At 37.0% G+C, this 21,271-nt stretch overlaps 1 protein-coding gene across 2 annotated transcripts in view; it reads right to left on the reverse strand.

Annotated features, from left to right (window-relative positions):
* Positions 1-16,773, reverse strand: part of LOC101893067 (thioester-containing protein 1 allele R1) — a 32,009-nt gene extending 15,236 nt beyond the window's left edge. The window contains exons 1-3 of one of the 2 annotated variants that reach the window (XM_011292446.3): positions 16,622-16,773; positions 16,119-16,536; positions 308-1,122 (exon numbers count right to left, since the gene is read on the reverse strand). In XM_011292446.3, coding sequence (XP_011290748.1) covers positions 308-1,122; positions 16,119-16,536; positions 16,622-16,695 — 1,307 coding nt within the window. In that variant the 5' untranslated portion in view covers positions 16,696-16,773. Of the gene's footprint in view, positions 1-307; positions 1,123-10,042; positions 10,461-10,545; positions 10,698-16,118; positions 16,537-16,621 lie in introns of those variants that run through there. The other variant, XM_059124553.1, reaches the window with a different exon arrangement.
* Between the last annotated feature and the right edge of the window lie 4,498 nt (positions 16,774-21,271).

Raw genomic sequence — 21,271 nt, forward strand, 5'->3', positions numbered from 1 at the left:
ATTTAATAGTTCTTGCTCTACTGCTTCCTCAAATACAATGGGTACTATATTTAGTACCCTTTAGTACTCTTAGTACAAATTTCCAAAAACCCTGACTTATCTGACCCATTGGAACCCAGAATGACCCTAACCCATAATTTCAAGATTCTAGCTTTAGCTGTTTCGTCTGGACGAATTTTTAAGATAGCCAGTCAGTTGGTCAGTCAATCAGTCGGTTAGCCAGTAAACCAGTAATTTAGTCAGTCTGTCAATTACTTTTCTCTTTTATTAATACTGATATATTTAATCTGAATTTCGTTGCACTTACCCCCTTGGCAGCACCTTAATTTTGCAATTCGATTCGTCATAAACGTAGCTATGCTCCTCCCCAAACATGCTATTCAACCGAAGTATTGCCTCTTTATATTCAAATCTATAATTCGAAACATTATCTGCATCCACTTGAAATCGGGCCACACCATTTTCATTTAGCACAGAACTATATTTCTTCTCATTGATAAACATGTCCACGGTCGTCTGGGAGTCCTTCACTGGCGTACCATTCCACTGCTCAACGTGAACATTAAAACGATAAGGTTTTCCTTGGCGAAATTCAATTTCAGAATGCGGCAAAAATATATTATATGGATCACGCTGTAGGATCACCTGGCTATCGGCTTGAGCTGTTACATTGCTATGACGCTCCCTTAGCTGAGCTCGTACATAGAGCAATCCGGCATAAGATAGTTCGTCTATGTCGAGCAAAACTTCTGCCTTGACATCACCCGGTCCAATGTGGGCCGTAATATTGCTGGCCGTATAACCAATTCTATCTTCCAGATAAACATCAACTATGCCCTCAACATAACGGCCATAGGTGTACTTGCCATAAATTGTGACCGGAAGGAAGCGTTCCTTTGTCACCATATTTGTGGCATGTTCAATGTGAACACTAAACTTGGGCAGAACATATTTTTGCACTTTGAAGTAGTATTCATTGTTCATGTTGTATTTGCCACTGATGAACACAGAAATGGTCCATTCGCCCCATGTGGGTTGTTGCGATATTTGGAATTTACCAGCGTAGATGCCACGATCCAGTTGTATGTCCTTGAATTGTTTAACGCGATTCTTCTCGGGGTCCTAAATGCAGGGAGAGAGAGAGAGTGAGAGAAGAATATTACATTACAAAATGGTAAGCAAAAATTATAAAGGGTGATTTTTTGGCTATTATATATTTGGTTTCGTTGTTGTTGTTGTTGTAGCAGTAGTACATGCATCTGTTGGCGTTCTGCTAATCTGGTTCCAGCTCCAGGTTTAAAAATTCGCCTACTTTAATGGCCTGTAGCCAGAGATCTTCTGGAGTGAGTTGGGTAAGTTTGGCTGTGCATTTAAAGAGGTGCAGCGTATTGTGCGGGCCTGTATCACACGCCGGGCAGGCGTCACGCACATCTTCATCAATTCGTGCCCAATACGAATTGAGACGACTACACCATCCTGAACGTAATTGCGCCAAAACTACCCTGGTTTGTCTAGGCAGCTGACGTTCTTCAGCTACAATGGATGGGGGGTGGACTCCGAGGACGGCATTCATTTTATAACTGCTAGCAGCATCTGCGACTGCATCGGTATGAATGCCACTCAGACCTTGTTTCACTGTCAAGCATCTTCAGTTTGGTCTAAAATTTATACATGAATCGTCTTACAAAAGAACGACGCTTTAAAAATATCTGATGGCTGAAGGTAGAATCTTGAAATTTTGCGTGAGGGTCACTCCTGGACCCAAGGGGTCAGATAAGGCTGGGTTTTTGGAAAATCAAACTAGAATGGTACGAAAAATATTTAAAGGTACTAAGTATGGTACCCTTTGTTTTTTAGGAAGCTGTAGAGTTAGAACTCTTAAATTTGGAATGGGGGTCACTGATGCGGTGTATGATAGATGTACCAAAGGGTTTTTGGAAATTTGCACCATAAGTGTACGAAATGTTCTACATTTGGTACCATTTCGTATCATGTGAACGGTTAGAACTAAAAACTTGAAATTTAGAATGGGAATCAAGGTTGAGGAGTAGAGCTGATGTAGGAAGGTAGTTTTGGAAGTATGAGTACACATACATACGAAAAGTACTAAACCGTACTAAATTTAGTACATTTTATATTTGTGAACGTATGGAGCTGGAATTCTGAAATTTGAAATTAACATTACTGGCGGAGTTAAGGATTGGCATATGGAGGTACTTTTCGTTATTTGTGCTTAGGTGCACGAAAAATAGTAAATGGTAATATATTTGGTACAATTTCGATTTGGGTGAACGGTACTAAATTTAGTACAATTAAAATTTGAAGGAACGGATGGAGCTTTATTTATTTGATATTAACATTAGTGGCGGAGTGTACGATTGGGATATGGAGGTACTTTTCGAAATTTGTGCTTATCTGCATGAAAAGTAGTAAATGGTACAAAATTTGATACAATTTCGATTTAGGTGAACCGATAGGGCTGTAATCCTGAAATTTAGAATTGGGGTTACTGTGGTAGTGTAGGATTGTGTTATGTAGTAAGCTTTGGAAATTCGTACTTATGTGTAGTAAATAGTACTAAATTTGATACAATTACGATTTGGGTGAACCGATAGAGCGAGAATTCAGAAATTTAGAAATAAGATTACACTTGTATTCTAGGACCAGGGAATGTAGTTAGTTTTAGTTAATAGTAAATGGTACTAAATTTGGTAGAATTTAAATTTTGGGGGAACTCATAGAGTTGGAATACTGAAATTTTGAAAATAGGATAAATAATGCATTGTAGGACTGCATATGTAGGTAGCTTTGAAAATTCGTACTTATGTGTATTAAGTGGTACTAACGTAAATTTGGTACAAAGTAAATTTTGGGGGAACTCATAGAGTTGGAATCCTGAAATTTGGAAAAGGATTAATAATGCTTCGTAGGGCTGACGTTTGTAGGAAATTTTGGAAATTTGTACTTGATGGTGCTAAACTTGGTACAGATCAAATTTTGGGTGAACCGGTAGAGTTGGAATCGTGAAATTTGAAAATATGATCTCTATTGGATTGTATGATGTAGCTAGTTATGAGAATTTGTTCTCTATGTGAACTAAATGGTACTAGATTTTGTACAATTTGAATTTGGGGGAACCAATAGGGCTGGTATCCTGAAAATTGGAAATAAGATTACTATCGGAGTGTAGGATTGGTATATGTAGGTAGTTTTGGAAACTTCTAATTATGTTCTAAAATGTACTAAATAAAGTACAATTTGTATGTGGGCGAAACAAGAGGGCTGTAATCCAAAAATTTGGAATTGGGATTCCTGTGGGAGTGTAGGACAGAGGTATGTAGGATGCTTTGTGAATTCGTACTTATGTGTACTAAATGGTACTATATTTGGTACAAAATAGAAATTGTGATGAACCGATGGAGCTGGAATTTTGAGATTTGGAATGAGAGTCACTGATGGAGTGCATGGATAAATGCACCAAAGGGTTATTGATAATTCAAACTTTTAATTAAGGAAATGTTCAAAAATGTTAGTAAACCTCTAAAATGGTGCCACACACAATACCAATGTGAACGGATAAAGCTAAAAATGTTTGATATATGAAGGTGGTTTTGGAAATGTGTACTAAGTAAGGGAACTGTACTAAATGGCATTAAATTTGACAGTTTTGTTTAGGGTGAATGAATGAAGCTGGAAATTTTGTACTGGGGCCCCTGTTGGTGGTAGGTTTGTGATAAAGAGGTAGTTTTGTACTATATTTGGTATAATTTGCTAGTTGGTGGACAGATAGTCCTCAAATTCTGAAATTTGGTATTAGGGTCCCCATTGATGTGTAAACTGGACATGTGGAGTGGATTCGAAAATGTATACCAAAATGTATACGAAGAGTTCTGAATGGTACTATGTCTGGTATTTGGTGAAGAGATAAAGACAAAATTGGGAAATTTTATATTTAGATAACTGAGGGTATCTGTGTTTGAGATTTGGTGGTTACCGACAGCTATTAAAATTATTCCAGTGGCAGCTCATTAAATTGTTAACAAGTGTACAAAATTTGGTAAGAATTGTCCAGAAAAAAAGTTATTCGTGATGGAATTCAAGCGTGATAGTGTGATTTCTTTATATTTGGCTGGAAGACCACAAGTGCCTATCGTTAGAACACTCCAGCATTTAAATGTGAATTAAATGTGTCTCGTACCATCACTCGTTACCGTGATACTGGTAGCGTAGCCCGACGTCAAGGAAGTGGACGGAAGAAAACAGCAACATCAGGAGAAATGGTTCGAAAAGTAAAGAAACGACTTGATCGAAACCCGTACCGCAGTGGCCGAAAAATTGTTCGTGAGCTGAACATATCGCAATATTCCATTCGGCAAATATTGAGAAATAAGCTCCGGATAAAGCCGTGGAAATTCCAAAAAGTACAAGAACTTACCCTGCAACAGGAAGAAAATAGACTCAAAAGAGCTAAAGAGTTCCTTCGCTTGGCCGAAAGTGGTGAACTGCTGAATTTGGTTTTTTCCCGATGAGAAAACATTCGTTGTCCAGCAGAGCAGTTTGTAAACGAACAAAATGATCGTGTTTGCTTGCCAAAGAGGCCAGCTGAAAATGTGCACCTTCGGTTGGCCAGCACAACTCAAGCGCCGGTCATGGTGATGGTGTGGATCGCCATAACAGCCGATGGTCGCTCTGCGCTCGTATTAATTGACCGTGGCATCAGAATAAATGCCGAATATTATCGCGAAGATATTCTGCAGGGTGTATTAAAGCCTCAGGCACACAAACATTTCGGCCGCAGACCTTGGACCTTCCAACAGGACTCAGCACCTTTGCACTCTGCACGCGCCACCCAAGAATGGTTAAAAAATGAGGTACCTCGTTTTATTTCGTGCGCACAATGGCCACCAAAATCACTGGAGTATTTTGAAAAGCAAGGTTGGCACTAAAAAATACCAAAGTGTCGATCACCTCAACCAAGCTCTTCGCCGGGAATGGGGCAAAATACCGCAGAGCAACATTCGGCCACTATGTGACGGTTTCATTGGCCGGTTGAAGGCCATAATTCACGCCAAGGGTGACCAATTCGTAATCTAAACTTATTCTAAAAGATGATGCTATTTCCGAACTTTTTTGCTTTCATACAATAAAATTAAAAAAAATGTAAAAATTATGGCGTTTGACTTTGTTGCAGTTTTTTTTATCTCACCTTGTATTATACCTGGGTTTATAGTTAATTTTGAGACTTATGATAAAATTTCGTGTAGAATATTTTCTTCTTCAAGATCTTTTATCTTACATGAAGTTTTAGGTTACTTACATGCCTCAACTCAAAAAAATACCTAAGAGAGATCCATGAAAAAAGAAAATATTTTCCGAATTCAAAAAAGGTTGTTTTTTAACCCACAATTTTTATGGTAAATATTAAGTTTAGACATTTCATTTGTTCCGAGACGTATAATGAAATTTGATCTAGAATAGTTCTTCCTTTAACACTTTCCGCATAAAATCACATATTAAAGTAGAATTTGTCTCAGAATAAAAACTTATTATATTAACAGTAAAAAACGTGGCCACATAATTTTCACTTTTAAAAGACATATTTTGAATGTAATTTTCTTAAAAACTATTATACCCAGATATATAGTTTATTCCGAGACTTATGCTGAAATTTTATGTAGAGGATTTCTTTCTTTAAGATTTTTTCCTAAAATGAAATTTTATGTTACTTCCATGCCTAATGTGACCATTTATATTTTTCGTCAGAGCGGGAGGCCTGCGGAATTTTGTAAAAAAAAAATTATGCATTTAAAAAAAATTTTATTCAAAAACGGATAGAATACGTATAAATCTAATTTATGAAATTAATCTTATGTCTAAGTATTTGTTTTATATTTGTCAGCTGAGCAAATTAGTTTTAAAATATCGGGTCTAGTTTTCAAATAGGAATGGAGCTGATTACATTGTTTGTTGATGTTAGTCTTAGTAATTAAAATAGCCTTTAAAACTGTCACACTTAACTGCGTTTTTTCACTTGTCCATATTTTATTCATTAGGGAAAAAACTCTTTCGACAGGTGCGTTACTTCCAGGCATACATAAAACATACTCAATAATTGTGCGAAAGTTTGTGCAGTTGAGATTATTAGCACGGAAGTGTTTAAACAGCTCCACCCAACGGTCTTCAGTAGCAACATTCTCATCGTTCCAGCTTTTGATTTTTTCAACTGTGACGTAACTAGAAATAAGCGAAAACTCATCGAACACCTCCGTATCTTGGCTACTGCTAAGAAATCTTTGTGTGATCAGCAAATCCGTCACATTCTGTACGTCTTCCCAAGTAGGGACTTTTCTCAAATTTGAATGGTCAAATACTGGTAGTTGTGCATTGAACTGGCACCACTGTTCCAAGTATTCTTTACTTGTCTTATAAAAATCCGCTGCCGCAGTTTTCACATTCTGCTCATCAACAGCAATTTGTAATTTTACCAGTAGATTGCGGACGGAATGAGGAAGGAAAATCGAATTCTCGTTAAGTTCTAAGTTATCTCGGAGACGATTAATTTCATTCGCAGACTCTATTGCGGACACGTTTTGTCCCTCGATTTTCAACACGGCTTGATGAAAAATCGCTGTCTGTGCGTGCAAAAAATATAACCACAATTCAGAGCTGGGATTTTCGAAAAACGTTTTTAAAATAGTAAGGCATTTATCTATGCTCAGAAAATAGGTTTTCAAAGGCTGAAACATTTTTAAAATTCTCTGAAGCGCCGGCATTAAAGCAAGCCACCTTGTTTTACTGTAGCCCAACAGTTTCTGATACTCTGTGTCGGTGGAATCACAGAACTCTTTCAGAACTTCTACCCAAATGCTGTAGATGTAGAAGAATGAATAAATTTTCACAATGATGCATTCGAAGTCAACAGGGAGACAATCTGCGGCTGTTTTGATAGCATTATGAATTATATGGGCTCCACACCCAATCCCAATGAGCTGCCTTCCGACGGATAGGTTCAATTTCGCGTAAACATTATTTATCCCTTTTCTATTCTTTCCTCCGAAATTGCAGTTTGTATTGTCTGCACAAAATGCCACAATTTTCTTATTCAAATCATTGCAAGATAATACTTCTTTCAAATAATCCACAATTATATCAGATGATTCGCCTGGCTGCTTTTGAAACTCTAAAATCCTGACTCTCACGCCTTCGTATGGTACAAAATAGCGAACTAAAACAGGGAATAATTTTATTGAGCCATGATTGGAAGCATCGGTTAATAAAGATATGCAGTGGGCTTCGTGAAGGTGTTCTTTCAATTCGTCCATCGCCATAGGTGCCAGCACATTTACAACTATAGCTTGTGATTTTGTACGGGCACATCTAAATTTTTGCTCAAAACATGTTTGTATTAGATTTGAAGCACAGTCATTCGAACGAAGACTGTGGTTTTCTTGCACTGTGTGGTACGCCCACGCACCCTCCGCTGCAGCTATATCCAAGTCTTTGGAAGCCAAATTTGTTCTTTTAAAAAAAGAAAGCATTGACGAGCTTGAAGCGGCAGCTTGATCAGAAAGCTTGTGTTTTTCCGATTTTAAATGCTTCTCAATATCACTGGCACCACCATGTTCAACACTAAAATCAGTACGACATTTTTCACACGTAACGTCTGATTCACCACTTCTTTGTTTTATAAATGGATACTAATTTTGCAAAGAAATGTTAAAAGTACACTTGCGTTTAGGCATTATTGTAATGTTACAATCACTAACATTGAAAATAAATTGTTTGACTTTGCTCGCCTTCTCCGACTCCGCGATGAAAAGATACCAGAACAATTTAGAGCGTCTATGCTTAGGGTACTGGCAGAGTGACAGAAACTTTTTCTGTTTTTATAAGCATTTTTAATTTGGTGATTTCCCTTGTTATGCTGGAGTTAATGCCAACGCCGTCGACGACGCCGAAAAATGTTGAAACAGATTGAACTTTTTTGGCTTCGAATTTCTTACGGCGTTAAGATTAACTGCTCTCATAAAATTTCATACGATTCAATTTTTTTGACATTTGACGCCGTCGTCGACATTAACTCCAGCATTAGCATTACAAAATCTTTCGAGTTAATTTTAATGTTAATGTTGCTTGAAAAAAAACTATGCAAATAAATTATATGTTCACGGGGAAAAAAATAACTCATGTATTTTTCATCAATATCAATATCCAGTATTTTCGAAAGCGGGACATTTTTGCTCTCGCTGGGGACAGCGGGACAGATAACCTCAAAGCGGGACGTATGGTCACGTTATCCATGCCTCAACTCGAAGAAAGCCTGAAGAAAATCCATGAAAAAAGTTAAAATATTTTCGAATATTTTTGCAAAAATTGATGCTAATATTTTCTTGACATATAGCGGAAATAGAGATTTTCTTTCTTCGGTGACTTATAGTGAAATTTGATGGAAAATATTTTTGTCTTTGACGTCATCCATGTACAATGATCCTTTGTAGGTGAATTTGGCATAAACTCAGATAGAGCATGTTTTTAACCCTAAAATGTGTTTTAAATATATTTCTAAATTTCTGTCTTTGAGACAAGATTTAATTTTATAGCAAATAATTTTATTGGATATTTTGACTTTTTTTAAGAGAGCTTTAAATCATTATTTAAAAAAAATTACCGAAAATACCGCTTTGGTGACCCACTTGAGGGTTAAAAATTTTTACTCAAATATTGCCGAATATAGCATATATTATTTATACCTGGCTACAGAGGGTATTTATCATTTGATACGGCCAAAACGTGCCTCATCGAAATAACGGTTTTAGACCCTAGGTGTCTTTGGACCATATCAGTTTCAGGACATTTGAAGTCGATCTAGCGATGTCCGTCAGTCCGTCCGTCTATCTGGATAGTGCCCACTATAACTCTCGTAGGGAGTATCCGATTTGATCCAAACTTGGTACATCGTAATATTATTGTCAAACTTAGATCGAGTTCGGAGACGGGCAAAAATCGGTCCACTCTTTCTGATACCTCTCCCACAATATGTCGAAATTTTCAAAGAAAATAATTTACTGCACAGACGGGGAAAAGATAATCCGATTTTGCTCCAAATTCGAAAATCCTAATATTTGCATCAGTGCTAGATCAGGTGCGAAAATGGACAATATCGGTCCACTCCATTAGGTACCACCCCCACAAATGGTCAACATTTTGAATAATTACAACTCTCATAAAATGTGATGTAAGATTCCGATTATCTTCAAATTTCACACATCTCAATGTTTACATTAACCCAAGGTCGGGTGTTAAGATGGAATATATCGGTTCGCTCCTTCTGGTACCTCCCCCACAAATGGTAGACATTTTCAAAAAAAAAAAACATATTTTTTGCACAGAAAGAAAAACGATAATCCGATTTTGCTCCAACTTTGCATATCCTAATATTTGCGTCAGTGCTCGGCCAGCTCCTTCTGGTACCTTCCTCACAAATGCTCAAAATTTTGAATATCCATGAAGCTCATAAAAAGCGAAATTAACATCGGATTCCATTCCAGACATGATATATCTAAAATATTTCCATCAATACAAGATCTGTTAAAGATGGTTGAGATCGGACCATTTCTTTTGCTACCTGCTCCACATAGGGTTCAAGATTTTGAAAAACAAAACGCTCAAAGAAAGCGGAATGAGAATACAAATCTCTTTAAATTTCACACATACAAACATTTTAGCTTACACAAGATCTGTTGTGAAGATGCTAAATATATGCGAATCCCCTTTGGTACCTCAGCCACAAACGGACACAATTTTCAATACTTTTATCTGTCATAAATTGCGAAACAACTTAGAAGTTGGCATTCTTTCAAAACCCACTTCAGTTTGAAAATTCATAACAGAAGTCAAAATATTTTTAAATAATCGAACATTGGCTGAGGGTATACATCTGTCGGCAAAACCGACCGATACTTTTTTACTAGTTTTATATATATTTATATATTTTATATATTTTTTTTAATATTTGATCTTATTCTCCTTTTTTCTCACTTACCAAAATTTGAATACGTATCGGTTCGAATATTTTAGTGATTTTCAAATGTTCATCCAAAATGACAACACGAAACTGGACGGTGTCATTGGGTTTGTAGAATGCCTTATCACTTTCAATGTACACCCTTGGTCCACCATATTCCAAAGAATACAATCCCTTACTCTCACTTAGCGTTATGCCCTTAATACCCTCCACCTTTAACTCATATTGGAATTGATCATATAGTCGTGGTGGCATAAAGTTAATCAGACGACTTTCGTACGGTTGTACAGTCACCTCCTCACTCAGGTGCATGGAACTCGATAGGGAACGTATGCTGAGGCGAAGAGTGGCCGCTGTCGCAGCATCGTGCAGGGTAACACACACCGAGTAGTTGCGATTCGAACGAATTGTACCCGGAGCGACTATTGAATAGTGGCTGAAAACAAAAATATGATTTAAATAAAATGCTTCCCACTTCGACCGCAAATCAATTGCCAGCTGGTTAGAGATTACAATATTACCTCTGACTTGTAATTGGAACTATGGCAATTTGTACAGCTGCCAGTACGTAGAATATCAAGCGAGAGTGATGCATCGCCGTGCGTTGTTCACCACTCGCCAAAGGCAACTGAGGCCAATGGAATTGTGTATTTCTTTTTATGGATTAGATTTTTCTGAGAATCAAAATCAAGAATGCATTGCGCTTTAGTAATCTAAGCCGATTACAATGTACCTATCAAGAGGAAATTGCAAGCATAACACGCCAAAGTGAATTATTTTAGATTTATCGAGGAGTAATTTCGATTTGAATTTGTATTGAAGGTAAAAGGAATTTAGCTATTTTATTGTAATCCAAAAGCAGTGAAAATTTTGATTTTTTCCCCATAGAGACTTTATTTTTGGGCAATGCGGAATATTAGATACTCAACACAGAGATAATATTGAGACCATTCGAATTAAAAATTATAGCGTGGCGATAAAACAATATTCTCCTAGGTTGCGTTACAAAGCCCTCCGAGTAACATAAACTTCAAACAATTTATTGCGTACCGTCAAAGTAGTTAACATATTTCTAACACTCTATTGTACATCAAGAGCGAGAAAAATATTAAAAGAGAAAATTTATGAGGGAGAGAGAGAGCTCGAAATAAATATTTCTCCATATTTTAAAATTTATATAAATTTTATACATGAATTGTAAAATTAATAATTGAATAGTTAAATAAATTAAAATTTAAAATAAATGAGTAAATTATGTAATGGATAAACCGGTGAATATATAAAAACAAGTATCAGTCGGCTTAGCTGAGAGATGTATACCCTCAGCCAATGTTCGATTATTTAAATATTTTTGACTGCTGTAAGAGTAGGTTCCGAAGGAATGAGCCAATATTGTCAATTTCGTATCGAACCTAGAGGGTCAGATGAACAATAAGTCAAACGCCAAAATTTTTACATATTCTTTTCTAAATTTTATTGCATGAAAGCAAACAAGCATTAAGTTCGGCTGGGCCAAAATTTTAATACCCTCCACCTTAGGGTAAAGGAAACATTAGAAGAAATGTGGCAAAAACTATTAAAATGCCGAATATCGGGGGGTACCGTTATATGGGGGCTATATCAAATCGTGGACCTACACATAGACCTAAGACCCATTATGATCTACAACTACCAATTTTCAGACAAATCCGTGAAAAAATGTGGCAAAAATTATCAAATTACCGAATATCGGGAGGTATCGTTATATGGGAGCTATACCAAAACGTGGACCTATAATTACAATGACTCGCCACACGAATTGTGACCCATTATGAGCTACAACTACCAATTTTCAGAGAAATTCGTAAAAAAAATGTGTAAAAAATCATCAAAATACCGAATATTGGGAGGTACCGTTAAATGGGGGCTATACCAAAACGTGGACCTATAATTACAATGACTCGCCACACTAACTGGGACTCATTCTGATCTACAACTAACAATTTTTAGACAAATCAGTGAATAAATGTGCCAAAAACCATCAAAATACCGAATATCGGGAGGTACCATTATATGGGGGCTATACCAAACATGCAAAGTTTCGCCACCGGAGCTGGAACCATTATAACCAACAAATACCAATTTTTAGACAAATCCGTGAAAAAATGTGGCAAAAATAATCAAAATACCGAATATCGGGAGGTACCTTTATATGGGGGCTATACCAGAACGTGGACCGATATATCTCATTTTCAATACCAACCATCCTAGACACAATGCAAATAGCTCTGCTAAATTTTGGAGCTCTACGTCAAATAATGTGATTTCAACGGACAGACAGACAGACTGTATCGTGATTTCAACAGACAGACAGATGGGGTCTACGACGAATATTTAAGGATGTTACAAACGGAATGACAAAGTTAATATACCCTCCTTTCCAAGGTGGAGGGTATAAAAATGTCGGAAATAGTATCAAATTTTAGAATAAAGTTAGATTTATTCGAATTGGTCAACTTTGGCACGAATTATGGCCTTCAAACGGCCAATGAAACCGTCACATGCTGCCCGAATGTTGCTCTGCGGTATTTCGGCCCATTCCCGGCGAAGCGAATGCTTGAGGTTATCGACACGTTGGTATTTTTTAGTGCCAACCTTACTTTCCAAAGTACTCCAGACAAAATAGTCTAACGGATTGGCATCCGGAGATTATGATAGTCATTTCGCAACCATTCTTGGGTGGCGCGTGTTGAGTACGATGGTGCTGAGTCCTCTTGAAATGTCCAAGGTCTGCGGCCAAAATGTTTGGGTGCCCAAGGCTTTAATACTCCCTCCAGAATATTTTTGCGATAATATTCCGCATTTACTCTCATGCCACGGTCGATTAATACGAGCGGAGAGCGACCATCGGCTGTTATGGTGGCCCACACCATAAGCATGGTCGGCGCTTGAGATCTGTTGGTCAACCGAAGGAGCACATTTTCAGCTGACCTCTTTGGCAAGTAAACACGATTATTTTGTTTGTTTACAATTTGCAGGACAACGAATGTTTTCTCATCGAAGAAAACCAAATTCGGCTGTTCACCACTTTCGGCCAAGCGAAGTAACTCTGTAGCAGATTTGAGTCTATTTTCTTTCTGTTGCGGTGTAAGTTCTTGCACTTGTTGGAATTTCAATGGCTTTACACCGAGCTCCTTTTTTTAATATTTGCCGAATGGAATTTTGCGATATGTTCAGCTCACGAGCCATTTTTCGGCCACTGCGACGCGGGTTTCGATCAAGTCGGTTCTTGTCTTTTCGAACCTTTTCTGCTGATGTTGCTATCTCCTTGACGTCGGGCTACGCTACCAGCGATGGTACGACACACAAAAGATTTATTCACATTTACATGGTGGAGTGCTCTAACGATATCCACTTGTGGTTTTCCTGCCAAATATAAAGAAGTCACACTATCTCGCTTGAATTCCATCACGAATAACTTTTTTTCAGGAAAATTCTCACCAAAATGTTTTTGTAAGCTTGTAAACAATATAATGAGCTGTCACTGAAATAATTTTAACAGCTGTCGGAGGAGTGGTTTAGAAATGACAGCAGTCTGAAATTGGTTGTTTTTTCATCTCATCTTGTAATTAAGAGTTTACGTTTTTGTTTACTAGCAGCCATATGGCTACTGAGGGTATGTATCATTTGATACGGCCAAAACTTTCCATATCGAAATGTCTTAGACGATTTAGCCATGTCTGTCTGTCTGTTGTAATCACGCTATCTTTCGAACAAATTGAGATAGAAGGCTAAATTTTTGCAGACGTGTATATTTTGCCAGTAGGCAGGTTAAGTTCGTAAATGGGCCATGTAGGTCCAAGTTATCATATAGCTCCCATAAATTAGCGACATTATTTAACGGAATTGTTTGAAATTTGGCATTTGAAGTTCGTAATGGATACTACCGCCTAAGACAGAAAATTATCTGTGCAGGTCCACGTCTTCGTATAGCCCTCATATAACGGTACCCCCCGACATTCGGTATTTTGATGATGTTAGCGACATTATTTAACGGAATCATTCCAAATTTGGTATTTGAAGTTTGTAATAGACACTGCAGCATAAAACAGTAAATGGACCATGTAGGTCCACGTCTTCGTATAGCCCCCATATACCGTACTATTGCTATTTTTTTTTTGGGTAAATAGTAAGTTTAGACATTTAATTTGTTCAGAGGCTCATAATAAAATCTGATGAGGAATATTTCTTTCTTCAACGCTTTCTGAAAAAATTAAAATTTAAAGGTAGAATTTGAGAAAGTAAAACACCCTTATTTTTATATTTTTTTAATTTTATTGAATGAAAGCAAAAAATGTCGGAAATACCATTAAATTTTAGAATAAGTTCAGATTTGTTCGAATTGGTCACCTTTGGCACGAATTATGGCCTTTAAACGGCCAATGAAATCGTCACACGTTGCCCGAATGTTGCTCTATTTAAAAAGTGATCACAAATAACGGCTAAACACGCCGAAAAGTCAATATTTAAGGAGATATGGCCATTTTAAAATATTTAACAAATCAAGCTTTAAAAAGTGATCACAAATAATGGTTAGAAACACCGAAAACTCAATATTTAAGGAGTTTTTAAATATTCAATAAATCAGGCTTTAAAAAGTGATCACAAATAACACCTAAAACGCCGAAAAAGTCAATATTTAAGGAGTTATGGTCATTTTAAAATATTCAATAAATCATGCTTATTTTGGCCCATTCCCGCCGAAGCGCTTGCTTGAGTTGATCGACACTTTGGTATTTTTTAGTGCCAACCTAGCTTTCCAAAATACTATAGACACAATAGTCCAACGGATTTCTGCTGGTGTTGCTGTTTTCTTTCGTCCACTTCCTTGACGTCGGGCTAAGCAACCAGTATCACGGTAACGGTAACGAGCGATGGTACGAGACCAGATTTATTCACATTAAATGCTGGAGTGCTCTATCGAATGCCACTTGCGGTTTTCCAACCAAATAAAAAGAAATCACACTATCAAGCTTAAATTCCATCACGAATAATATTTTTTTTTTTGGAAAATTCTCACCAAAATGCTTTGGTAACTTATACTGAAATTTGATGCTTTGTAGGTGAATTTGTCATAAACTGACATAGAGCATATCTTTAACCCTAAAATGTGTTTTACATTTATTTTTTTAATTTTTGGCTTTTAGACAAGATTCATTTTATATTGCAAAAATTTTTCTTGGATATTTTGAATTCTCTAAACAGAGAGATTAAAAGATCATTATTTGAAAAAAAAAAAAAAAACAGTAAAGAAAGTCTTAAAGACAAATGTTAGACGTTTGATGCACAATACAAGGTAAATCGGACGAAGTTATATATGAGAGCTATATCCAAATCTGAACCGATCTCGATAATATTTGGTAAATGTATTTCTGAGCTGTATTTGATATATTTCCCCAAATATTGTTGTTGCAGAGTGCATATTACGGCTGCGGAGGACAAAAATAACAAATCGGATGAACAATATATATGGAAGCTATAGCTATATCTGAACCGATTTCGATCAAATTTGGCATACTTATTTTCAGGTGTATATGCAAAATTCCATATGATTCGGGCTGATATTACACGTTTAGTGCACAATAAAAGGCAAATCGGACGAAGATATATATGGGAGCTATATCTAAATTTTTACCGATTATCTCCAATTTCAATAGGGTTCGTCCTTGGGCCTAACAAATGATCTGTGCAAAATTTCATCTGGATCGGGCAATAAATGCGACCTGAACTTTGTTTACAAAAATACATGGACAGACGGACGTACGGACCGACGAGCATAAATCGACTCAGAATGTGATTCTATGCAGATTATCAAAAGGAACTATGGGTCTATCTCGGTTCCTTTTGCCTGTTACAAACAAATGCACAAAGACATAATACCTGACAACTTTGTGGTGTAGGGTATAATTACCAAAAATACCGATTTTATGACTCACTTGAGGGTTAACATTTTCAACTCAAACTTTGCCGATATCTATTTTTATATATATTTATATATTATATAGATTATATATTTTTTTTAATATTTGATCTTATTCTCCTTTTTCTCACTTACCAAAATTTGAATACGTATCGGTTCGAAAATTTTAGTGATTTTCAAATGTTCATCCAAAATGACAACACGAAACTGGACGGTGTCATTGGGCTTGTAGAACGCCTTATCACTTTCAATGTACACCCTTGGTCCACCATATTCCAAAGAATACAATCCCTTACTCTCACTTAGCGTTATGCCCTTAATACCCTCCACCTTTAACTCATATTGGAATTGATCATATAGTCGTGGTGGCATAAAGTTAATCAGACGACTTTCGTACGGTTGTACAGTCACCTCCTCACTCAGGTGCATGGAACTCGATAGGGAACGTATGCTGAGGCGAAGAGTGGCCGCTGTCGCAGCATCGTGCAGGGTAACACACACCGAGTAGTTGCGATTCGAACGAATTGTACCCGGAGCGACTATTGAATAGTGGCTGAAAACAAAAATATGATTTAAATAAAATGCTTCCCACTTCGACCGCAAATCAATTGCCAGCTGGTTAGAGATTACAATATTACCTCTGACTTGTAATTGGAACTATGGCAATTTGTACAGCTGCCAGTACGTAGAATATCAAGCGAGAGTGATGCATCGCCGTGCGTTGTTCACCACTCGCCAAAGGCAACTGAGGCCAATGGAATTGTGTATTTCTTTTTATGGATTAGATTTTTCTGAGAATCAAAATCAAGAATGCATTGCGCTTTAGTAATCTAAGCCGATTACAATGTACCTATCAAGAGGAAATTGCAAGCATAACACGCCAAAGTGAATTATTTTAGATTTATCGAGGAGTAATTTCGATTTGAATTTGTATTGAAGGTAAAAGGAATTTAGCTATTTTATTGTAATCCAAAAGCAGTGAAAATTTTGATAGAGACTTTATTTTTGGGCAATGCGGAATATTAGATACTCAACACAGAGATAATATTGAGACCATTCGAATTAAAAATTATAGCGTGGCGATAAAAAGTTGTTAACATATTTCTAACACTCTATTGAACATCAAGAGCGAGGAGAATATTTAAAGAGAAAATTTAAGAGAGAGAGAGAGAGGGAGAGGGCTCGAAATAAATATTTCTTTATATTTTAAAATTTATACAATTTTTATACATGAATTGTAAAATTAATAATTGAATAGTTAAATAAATTAAAATTTCAAAAAATGAGTAAATGATGTAATGGGTAAACCGATGAATATATAAAAACAAGTATCAGTCGGCTTAGCTGAGAGATGTTCGATTACTTAAATATTTTTGACTGCTGTAAGATTAGTTTCCGAAGGAATAGGCCAATATTGTCCATTTCGTATCGAACCTAGAGGGTCAGATAAACAACAAGTCAAACACCAACATTTTTACATATTATTTTCTAAATTTTATTGCATGAAAGCAAACAAGCATTAAGTTCGGCCGGACCAAACTTTTAATACCCACCACCTTAGGGTAAAGGAAACATTAGAAGAAATGTGGCAAAAACCATTAAAATGCCGAATATCGGGAGGTACAGTTATATGGGGGCTATACCAAATCGTGGACCAACACATAGACCTAAGACCCATTATGACCTACAAATACCAATTTTCAGACGAATCCGTAAAAAAATATACCAAAACGTGGACCTGTAATTACAATGACTCGCCACACGAACTGGAACCCATTATGATCTACAACTACCAATTTTCAGACAAATCAGTGAAAAAAGGTGGCAGAAACCATCAAAATACCGAATATTGGGAGGTACCGTTATATGGGGGCTATACCAAATCGTGGACCCATACATGTAATGTTTCTCCACCGGAGCTGGAACCCATTATGATTAAAAAAATACCAATTTTTAGACAAATCCGTGAAAATGTGGCATAAATCATTAAAATACCGAATATCGGGAGGTACCATTATATGGGGACTATACCAGAACAGATGGACAGATATATCTCATTTTCAATACCAACCATCCTAGACACAATATAAATTGCTGTCCTAAATTTTGTAGCTCTATGTCAAATAATGTGGACTGTATCGTGATTTCAACAGACAGACAGATGGGGTCTACGACGAATATTTAAGGATGTTACAAACGGAATGACAAAGTTAATATACCCTCCTTTCCAAGGTGGAGGGTATAAAAATGTCGGAAATAGTATCAAATTTTAGAATAAAGTTAGATTTATTCGAATTGGTCAACTTTGGCACGAATTATGGCCTTCAAACGGCCAATGAAACCGTCACATGCTGCCCGAATGTTGCTCTGCGGTATTTCGGCCCATTCCCGGCGAAGCGAATGCTTGAGGTTATCGACACGTTGGTATTTTTTAGTGCCAACCTTACTTTCCAAAGTACTCCAGACAAAATAGTCTAACGGATTGGCATCCGGAGATTATGATAGTCATTTCGCAACCATTCTTGGGTGGCGCGTGTTGAGTACGATGGTGCTGAGTCCTCTTGAAATGTCCAAGGTCTGCGGCCAAAATGTTTGGGTGCCCAAGGCTTTAATACTCCCTCCAGAATATTTTTGCGATAATATTCCGCATTTACTCTCATGCCACGGTCGATTAATACGAGCGGAGAGCGACCATCGGCTGTTATGGTGGCCCACACCATAAGCATGGTCGGCGCTTGAGATCTGTTGGTCAACCGAAGGAGCACATTTTCAGCTGACCTCTTTGGCAAGTAAACACGATTATTTTGTTTGTTTACAATTTGCAGGACAACGAATGTTTTCTCATCGAAGAAAACCAAATTCGGCTGTTCACCACTTTCGGCCAAGCGAAGTAACTCTGTAGCAGATTTGAGTCTATTTTCTTTCTGTTGCGGTGTAAGTTCTTGCACTTGTTGGAATTTCAATGGCTTTACACCGAGCTCCTTTTTTTAATATTTGCCGAATGGAATTTTGCGATATGTTCAGCTCACGAGCCATTTTTCGGCCACTGCGACGCGGGTTTCGATCAAGTCGGTTCTTGTCTTTTCGAACCTTTTCTGCTGATGTTGCTATCTCCTTGACGTCGGGCTACGCTACCAGCGATGGTACGACACACAAAAGATTTATTCACATTTACATGGTGGAGTGCTCTAACGATATCCACTTGTGGTTTTCCTGCCAAATATAAAGAAGTCACACTATCTCGCTTGAATTCCATCACGAATAACTTTTTTTCAGGAAAATTCTCACCAAAATGTTTTTGTAAGCTTGTAAACAATATAATGAGCTGTCACTGAAATAATTTTAACAGCTGTCGGAGGAGTGGTTTAGAAATGACAGCAGTCTGAAATTGGTTGTTTTTTCATCTCATCTTGTAATTAAGAGTTTACGTTTTTGTTTACTAGCAGCCATATGGCTACTGAGGGTATGTATCATTTGATACGGCCAAAACTTTCCATATCGAAATGTCGGTTTTAGGCCCTAGTTTCTTTGGATTTTGGAATATTTCTGGACATTTGGGGTCGATATAGGGGTGCCCGTCCGTCTATCTGTCTGTCTGTCTGGCTGATGCGCACGATAACTCTCGAAGGAAGTATCTGAGTTGGTCCACAAGTGATATATCGTAATATTATTGTCAAACTTAGGAGATGGGCAATATTGATTCTGGTATCTTATCAACACACCGCCAGCCCCTCCTCCATCCAAGAAAAAGGTAAAAATTTTCACACAAAACAATTTATATCATACAACAAGAAAACTCATCCAATTTTGTCCAAACTTTACAAATTCCAATATTTTAATCCGTGCAGTGTATCAGTACATAGCGCACTCCATCAATAACCTCCTCCTCAAAAGGTCAAAATTTTTAATTAATACAAAATGTGAAATAAGTTTCCGATTGTCTTCAAATTCCGCACATCCCAATATTTTTACAAACACTAGTTATGGTATGAAGAACCTATAAAACGGAGCACTCCTTTTGGTACCTCCCCCACAAAATGAAATAGACGACAAAACGAAGTAGTCGGCAAAACTATCTCATAATTTTTAACTTGTTGTGTTCCTTCATTGGAGACAAAATCTTTAAAACCCAGAAAAAATGGACCAGCGACAAGGGTTGCTTCAACTAGTAATTTCTATATATCAGATGGTTTTTCCAACAGGCCAGATTGTGGTCGATACGGGCAATTACAAACACTTGTGTGTATTTGTAAGTGGGTGTGTTTGTGTTTTCACATTATCTATAGCAGCAGGTTTTCCCCATCAAAAAAAATCATTAAAAAAAATTATATTCGTTTGATTTTCAAAATCCTTATCTATATATATATATATATATATATGAAAAAATAGAGGGTTGACTGAGTGACTGAGTGATTCATCAACGCCCATGCGAAATGGCTAAGCTAGAAATGTGTACTGCAATTGTAAAAAACAAGTAAAAAAGCTGTAAGTTCGGCCGGGTCAAACCTTGAATACCCTCCACCATTTCGATGGAATTTAGCAATTTTCAAAAAATAAAATCCGTTAAAAATTCTTTTAAAATCTTAAAAGTGCCGAATATAGCTGTTATAATAACAAAACTTGGAAAAAAATCAGTGAATAATGTCGCTAAAATCACCAAAATACCGAATATCGGGAGGTACCGTTCTATGGGGAGGTACGAAGACGTGAACCTGCACAGACAATTTTTTGTCTTAAGCTGTAGTATCCATTACGAACTTCAAATACCAAATTATGTAGCTAAAATTATCAAAATACCGAATATCGGGAGGTACCGTTATATGGGGGCTATACCAAAACGTAGACGAACATGGGCCATTTTCAATGCCAAAAGTCCTGCAGACATAATATACATTTGAGTAAAATGCATACTATGGTGGAGGGTATACAAAAAGTATTAGATGAGATGAAAAAACTGCAACCAACTTCAGATTGCTGTCATTTCTAAGCCACTCGTCCGACAGCTGTTAAAATTATTCAAGTGACAGCTCAATATATTGTTTACAAGCGTACAAAGGCATTTTGGTGAGAATTGTCCACAAATAAAGTTTTTCGTGATGGAATTCAAGCGTGATATTGTGATTTCTTTAAATTTGACTGGAATACCATAAGTGGCTATCGTTCGAGCACTCCAGCATTTAAATGTGAATAAATCTTTTGTGTCTCGTACCATCGCGCGTTACCGTGATACTGGTAGCGTAGCCCAACGTCAAGGATGTAGACGGGAGAAAACAGCAACATCAGCAGAA

This window comes from Musca domestica, unplaced genomic scaffold (assembly GCF_030504385.1).
Source record: "Musca domestica strain aabys unplaced genomic scaffold, Musca_domestica.polishedcontigs.V.1.1 3, whole genome shotgun sequence".
NCBI lineage: Eukaryota > Metazoa > Arthropoda > Insecta > Diptera > Muscidae > Musca > Musca domestica.